This window comes from Berghia stephanieae, chromosome 10 (assembly GCF_034508935.2).
Source record: "Berghia stephanieae isolate SIO BIC M18660-M18661 chromosome 10, UCSD_Bste_1.3, whole genome shotgun sequence".
Lineage (NCBI taxonomy): Eukaryota > Metazoa > Mollusca > Gastropoda > Nudibranchia > Aeolidiidae > Berghia > Berghia stephanieae.
In genome coordinates, this window is record NC_088369.1 from 6,657,161 (window position 1) to 6,665,046 (window position 7,886).

At 34.9% G+C, this 7,886-nt stretch overlaps 1 protein-coding gene across 1 annotated transcript in view; it reads left to right on the forward strand.

The window, feature by feature from the left end:
- The window catches only part of LOC144956146 (ragulator complex protein LAMTOR4 homolog), an 8,741-nt gene extending 1,422 nt beyond the window's left edge, over nt 1-7,319 (forward strand). The window contains exons 2-4 of the mRNA XM_078886529.1: nt 737-851; nt 3,332-3,449; nt 5,599-7,319. Of these exons, the coding sequence (XP_078742655.1) occupies nt 737-851; nt 3,332-3,449; nt 5,599-5,699 (334 nt within the window). The 3' untranslated portion in view covers nt 5,700-7,319. The remainder of the gene's footprint in view (nt 1-736; nt 852-3,331; nt 3,450-5,598) is intronic.
- Nucleotides 7,320-7,886: the final 567 nt, after the last annotated feature.

A 7,886-nucleotide genomic window follows, 5' to 3' on the forward strand; every position in this document is an offset into this window, starting at 1 on the left:
TTTGAAACTCCGCTCTTTTAAACAATTATCCACATTCCCGAATATGTAATGTTTCCAAATGCACATAGAAATAAGGAAAGTTAATAAAATATCTAAAAAACATAAAATTAACCAACAATAAATCAGTTGTTACTACATATATATACACAATGAGGGAACCAGGATTTGAACCAGCAACGTCGATTCTGATAAAACTTCCAGGACAGACGACTAAACCATTCGGCCATGACACCCACTTCGAAGTTGACGCATATTGTGTATATGTAGTAACAACTGATTTAATGTTGGTTAATTTTATGTTTTTCTAGATATTTTATTAACTTTCCTTATTTCTATGTGCATTTGGAAACATTCCTTATTCTGGAATGTGGATAATTGTTTAAAAGAGCGGAGGTTCAAATTTGTGTCTGGGAATAACGAAATTTCGTTATCCCCAGACAGGGGATAATGACAGCCAAAACAAAATAACGAATATACCTCCAACTTCAATTCCAATGGGCATACAGACACTACACCAGTTTACTCTCTCTGAATCAATGCCTAATGTCAAAACTGGATCTTTGAAACTCTATAAAATACATAAAGAGATTTATGTAAGTTCTTCTCCACTCCCCCAAAAAGTAATTAACTGGATGGATGGAAATGTCTGCTTATCAGAACTATTGACAATTTTCTGTAAAACGATGTATTCTATTTGATTACTAATTAAGTCAACATGCTTTCTCCTCTTTAACAGGTCTTCATCATCTGAGTCCCTTGAAAATTTTTCATCAATGGCTGCACACGGCATAGACCGAATTCACGATTCCCTTGGATATCTGGTACTCAATGAGGATGGGGCTGTCATCAGTGTAAGTTGACCCACGTGTATGTCATCTTGTGGTGTAACGCTCATTTTCGGATTGTAAGGTCCTGTGTTCGAGCCCCGCTCTGAGTTGTGTATAGTTGAGATTTTGGAATAGGCTCTTTTACTCACATTCTCTCACTATAAGCAGATGTAAAATGATTATCTGGTCATTAACAACATTGTGTCTGTCAGAGAAGTAATTGTAAATTAGCCTAACCTAACAGCTGCCATGTCTCGCCCTACAGGTTAATTAAGTGTCGCTGTTGGATAGGGATCCTCTGTCAATCATTTTGAACACATTTAATGGATATTGCACTATATATAAATTCTCAAGTTGTTGTTTTTTTTTGTTTTGTGAACATAGATATTAACAGTATTATTTCTGTCTATAAACATTTGTGATAGAATTGGGGCTTTAAAATAGTATGGGTGTCATGTCTTGTCCGTGTTAAGCGTTTCTATAGACTTGTAAATCACTTTAAGCACATTTGATGGATAGTGCACTGAATATAGAGCACAGAATCGCTATCTTTGAGATGAAAGATTATCGAAAACTCCTGTGGGTGCCGAATACAGAACACAGAACCAATAAAGACGTACTGGAAGAGGTGCAAGATGATGCAGGACAACAAGAACCCCTCATCACCACAGTTAGAAGGAGGAAACTGTCTTGGTTGGGCAAACAATGTGAGGCATGAAGGTTTGGGCAGAACGGTGATGGAGGATACCCTTGAAGGAGGAAGAAGAGGAGGAAGACAAAGGAAAGTTTGGATGGACAATATCAAGGAATGGACAGGAATGAAGATGGAAGAACTCTTGGAGAAGGCCACCAACAATAGAGAAGAAGGGTGGAAAATGGTGAGAGCTGCATCCCATGTATCCCCCCAATGATCATCAGATCATGGGATGAATGAATGAAAATGAATGAATGCACTGAATATAAAGCTTTTCAGGTTTTTTATAAAACAACATCGGTATTATTTTTCCTTTGAGAACAATGTTTAAAAAAAAAAGATTGAAGAAAGCAGTTCTGCGATAAGTCCCGCTACAGGTGATCCCATCCTCATCTCACTTGTCCTAAACCCCACTGATTATTTTCACTTATCACAAAATCAGTTGTAAGAATACACAAATAGACAGTTTATAAAAGATTATTTACCAGTGGATCTATGTCTGTACAGAAAAACATATAATCTGTTCTATAGCAATTTTAAAGTGATTTATGTAAAAATTGATTCAGCGAATGCGAAGAAGAATGTAAAAATTGATTCAATTTAAGCATTTCAAATTAATACGATTTTATAAACTTTAATTTTAAAAGAAAAAGGAAAAATGAAAACAGACCAAACAAACACTTTACATATTGCTCGCAACTGTGGTGTTCTCATACTGCCAACCCTTCCGCTTTTGCAGAATCATTCCTATTTTCACTCTTCTTCCCGCTATTTCACCATTGTCTCTAAAATTCAGATTTTCAAAAATGATGATAACAGTAAGAAGAAAATAAAAGGAGGGGGTGGAGGAGGAGTGATTTTTTAAATGATTGCCAAAAGGGAGCTAAGTAGGAAAATTAATTACACTCCTTTCCCCATTCCATTACCTAATAGATGTGATGTGTAGTTTTGCCAGCTGTGCCATAATACTGTCTTTATGTGTTTGGTGGCAAAGTTGGTGGTCAACTTGATTGAGAAATTATCCATTGTTAAGAAATTCCTATTATTTTTTTTTTTGGTCTCAAATTCCTATTATCTGACGTTCTGATTCCACCTGCCAAATGCCTCAAAATAAATTTTGCTTTAAATAAGTAAATCACTGATTGTACAATTGTGCTTTTTTAAGCTGTTTTCCATGAGGGGGGGAGGGGGGGATCTGATGACCAAACAAACTTTTCACATTTGTTTGCTTTTTTTTAATGGCATGTTGGAAACAGTGAAAAAAAATAATGGAAGATATCTTCAAAAAACAAAATCAGCCTACCTTTACTGGGGATCGAACTTCAATCCTCATCCTGCATACCAAGTCAGATGTGGTAACCTCTGTGGTGTATTGTAGCGGGTCTGACTGGTAATCAATTGTCTGCATAGTCTGGCACTGTTTCCATAAAAACAAACAAAAAAGAAGAGATTTTATATAGCGCAATATCTACTAAACGTGCTCAGAGCGCTTTACAAGGGGTCCTTGGCCAACAGCAACACATAACATTTAGAACGAGACATGAAGTCTGTTCGACGATATTACAATTTTTTTTTCCGACAGAGACAACGCTGTTAACGGCCAGGTACTCATTTTACACCTGAGAATGGTGAGAGAATGTGAGTAAAGAGCCTTTTCCGAGGACTCAACGAAGCTCGAACACGGGACTTTCCGATCTGAAAGAGAGTGTATAGAGGATTAGGCGCAATATAAATAAATTTCATTATTATTATTATTATTACTCCTTAATTTGTCTTTCTTTATCTTCTTTATTTCTTCTTCATTTTGTAGTCAGGTGGAAGACTGGAAAACGATGAAGCAACAGCCTCTAAGATCATCAAGCTGGTTTACATTGCCTATAAAATACCCATCACGTCCGATAAAAGAGATACATTAAAACGCCTCTCTGGTTAGTTTACCCGTAAATTTATTATCTTTTTCTTTTGGTAAAGATTACTTGCTATCTTTTGGATAGGATGCTAGTACTCTCCACCATATTTAACAGGGCAAGTTACTTAAACACCATTGAACAGGACAGTATAAAAAAGGATAAATAAAGGATTAAATTCCCTTTATTCATCCCATAGGGGAAATTTGTATCCAGGGTCTATTCCAAGTGAAGACTGGAATTACCCAGGCGTCAGTTGGAAGTGCAGCGCCGCAAATTGAGTTAGGGCAAGGTGACTTGCTCAAGACCCAACAGCGCAGTAGCGTGTTATCGAACTCGGTACCTTTCGGGTACGAAGCGAAGACTGTACCGCTGAGCCATGCTGCCCCTAAAATAGATCTCTTCACTCAGGTGTTATCAGTCCTTTGCTTATGATGCAAGTGCTACCCATCCGAGACCGCATTGTAGGATGCTAAAAATTTCAATATTTTCCATTGTGAATTGATGGAACTGTATGAGTATGAGTAAGGATTTAATTTAAGGAAAAGTAAGAGTTCCTGTTTTTGTTTTTTGTTTTTTTTAAATTTCTTTTGTTGTTTTTAAAAAATTTGGTTTTGGGGGGGGGGAGGGGTTACCATATTTTTTGTATTGGTTTGAGTAAATTTTATGAAATTATGCTTCTACATGTGTAATAAATGAAATCTAGGCTTTTGCCAAGGAATGTATTTTACATGACATTTATTATTCCATGATAAATTGATGGAACTGTATGAATAAGGATTTAACTCTAGGATGAATGAAGTGCCCCTTTGTTTTTTTTTCTTCTTTTTTTTTCCACTTCATTTTTTTGACTGATTTGAATCATTAAAAACAAAATCATGCTTTTGAATTTGAAATAAATTAAGTCTAGTAGGCTTTCATCATGAGACTGTATTTAATTATTGTAATAATAATAATAATAATAATAATAATAATAATAATAATAATAATAATAATAATAATCATAATAATACATGGCATTTATATCGTGCATTTTCATCATAGTGTGAAGCTCAATGCATGTCACAAATAAATATACAAAATTTACATTACATATATATATATATATATATATATATATATATATTATATATATATATATATATATATATATATATATATATATATATATATATATATATATATATATATATATATATATATATATATATATATATATATATATATATATAATGTAAATTTTCACTCACATTTTTTGCTGAGTCGTCTCGGCAAAAAATGTGAGTGAAAATTTACATTATATAAAAAAAAAAATTGAGCATTTATATAGCGCAATATCCACTTAACTTGCTCAATGCGCTTTACAAGGGGTCCCTGGTCAACAGCAACACTTAACATGTAGGACGAGACATGGCGCCTGTTAGGCGATATTACAATTTTTCGGACAAAGACAACGCTGTTAACGGCCAGGTACTCATTTTACACCTGAGTACGGTGAGAGAATGTGAGTAAAGAGTCTTTTCCAAGGACTCAATTATGCGCCGAGCGAGGCTCGAACCCAGGACCTTCCGATCCGAAAGCGAGTGTCATACCACTAGACCACATAGCTCTAACCACCATTATCGAGCACTTTCGTACCTACAAGTACCCACCAACACTCATAAATATATATTATATATTATATGTATGTATATGTATATATATATAAATATTTTCTGTTGGTAGATCGTGAATGAATATAAATGAAAATTAGAGGCCCTGTCACAGACTCTTGTAAAATTACTGACATTACATCTTACCACTTTGAGCACTCTGTTATAGATAGCAAGCGCTTGGCGAAGAAGTTCACAACATTGCCACCCAGAAATATAACGGACCAACACACAAAACTGTGTGTAACCATTAACTTTTATCGTCTGGTTAATGCAGTTTAGTGAGAATTACTCATAAACGTGGATGGCAAAAAAACAATAATAAAGACCAGAATGACGTCAACTTCATACATGACATTTTGAAAGTCTTCTGAGTCTTGTTTGATGGGTCCTCTTTATTCCTTCACGGAATGCATATCTTGCCAAAAGAATCTTTCAAGGCTGAGTGGAAGAACAAACTGTCTCTTTTTTTTTTTTTTTTTTAAATGTAATAAATTTGTTTAATTTTAACATTTCAGTGGTGGTTGATGATTTAGCATACATGGTGATGGTATCACAACACAAGATCTTCGTCTCCCTTCGGCCTTTCCACTCACAGGATGGGGCTGTGGTCACGTGATCCATTAGAGGAATGTTTTGATGAAAATAATATTGTCTTGGTTGGAATGTCGATTGAGGGAAAATATTGCAAGTTTGGAAAATAATAATATTGTTCTTGTTGGAATGTTGAATGATTGAAATTTGGCAAGTTTGGAAATAATAATATTGCTCTTGTTGGAATGTCGAATGATGGAAATATTGCAAGTTTGGAAATAAGATTGTTATGGAATGTCGAATGATGGAAATATGTCAAGTTTGGAAATAAGATTGTTATGGAATGTCAAATGATGGAAATATGGCAAGTTTGGAAATAAGATTGTTATGGAATGTCGAATGATGGAAATATGGCAAGTTTGGAAAATACTATTTTTTTGGTTGGAATGACAAATGATGGAAATATTGCAAGTTTGGAAATGATATTGTATTGGAATGTCAAATGATGGAAATATTCCAAGGAATTTAATTTTTCTCAAAATTGATTTATTGGAAGGGAACAAAGTCATAGGAGAATAAAATTTTATTCTCTATAGCAGCTGCTAGTCAATACTTAACTTAGTCTATCTGGGTATAATTTGGCCCTGGTTACTTTTACCCCATCATTAATTATTTACAGTTTTCTGAGACAAATTTTAGGCGCATCATTAAAGCCACTGTGTTTTTATTTTTTGCATGTTAATGGTAGTTGAATGAAACTATGTGTATGCCAGTTTTGTTTTAGACTGAGTAAATGAGTACATTATTTTTATTTTTTTTAATTCTGAAAAGTACAAAAAAAAACCCTGGGAGAGTGGACAGCTTGGGGTCAGAGGCCTAGTTAAAATGAGATCTGTATGTAAACCAATGCAAAACAAAAATTGTCAGTAATGATAATATCGATGGTCGGCAGATCAAACATCTGAGGTCCCGATTTTCAAGATCGGTGGATCAAAACTCTTAAGTCTACATATGAGCTTGGCACATCGTGTTTTATTTAATTTTGGTGATGGCGTCAGAGGTATGATCTACCCAAAATTAAATAAAACACAGTGCACAAAGCTCGTAGTATGTAGACTTCAGAGGTTTGATCCGCCGACCGTCGAATGTTAGTTAACTCTTTCAGCGCATGAGGCTATATTCGCATTTCCGTCACAAAATAGCTGACATCTGATTGAGGCAGCATGTGAGAATGACAAGCTAAGACAAAGCGACATTCGAATTCGGCTCAATATCTCAATTAAAATACCTCCCTAGGGCAAATTGAACACTGATGAAAGAATTGATAACATTGGTTCAATTTATATTACTTTTGTAGAAAGTAGGATTGGGTTACATTATTATTTTTGCCTTTCAAGACTGGCTGCACTGTGCAGCCATTGGCCAGTAGAACAGAATCTGCTCTGGCCGCACAGTGCAGCCAATGGTGCTGAAAGAGTTAAGGCTTTGATTTTATGATGATGAAATGAAATGACTGTATTTGTTTTGGGGTTTTTTTGTTGTTGTTTTTTTTAAACTTCTGCTCTTTAAAGCACAATAGGGGTCTGTTTGCCTTGTAATTGCTTTCACATGATTTTAAAATTCTCAGCTTTCCAGTTGACTTTAATGAAGAATGTTATTGGGTTTTAAAAAAAAAAATAGAATTGAACACATCACTTAACCAAAAGAAGACAGGCCTGAATGGTCAAGTATTAGGCCCATTTCTTAAATTTCTTCCTATTTTCTTTATTTTAGGAAATAATTCAAATGTAGAGAGTATTTAAATATTCTTTTTTAAAGTTTTAAAAAAAATTGTGAATAAATATATTTTCCCTTTATTCATCCTGTTGGGGAAATTTGACTTTAGGGTCTATTCCAAGGGAAGACTGGAATAACCCAGGCGTCAGTCGCAGTGCAGCGCCGCAAATTTCATGAAGTCATAAGTAGAGAGTGGTGGGGGCTGCCTGAAACCTGGGATCGTGAAAATGCAAATGAAAGAGTGATAATGGAGAGGCTTTGGATGGGAACAATACAGCAGACAATGGACATTTCGTGTACAAACCCTTCATCAGCACTACTCCAACTACCATTGAGTACAAAACGATTTAAGTTTTATTGCATTATATTTTATTTGTTTTCCACGTTCACATATTTATATTGTTGTGCTGACAAAGGGTTTGTGCCCCGAAACATCTATTGTCTGTATTGTTCCCATCCGAAGTCTCTCCAATATCACTCTTTCATCTGTAGTAAG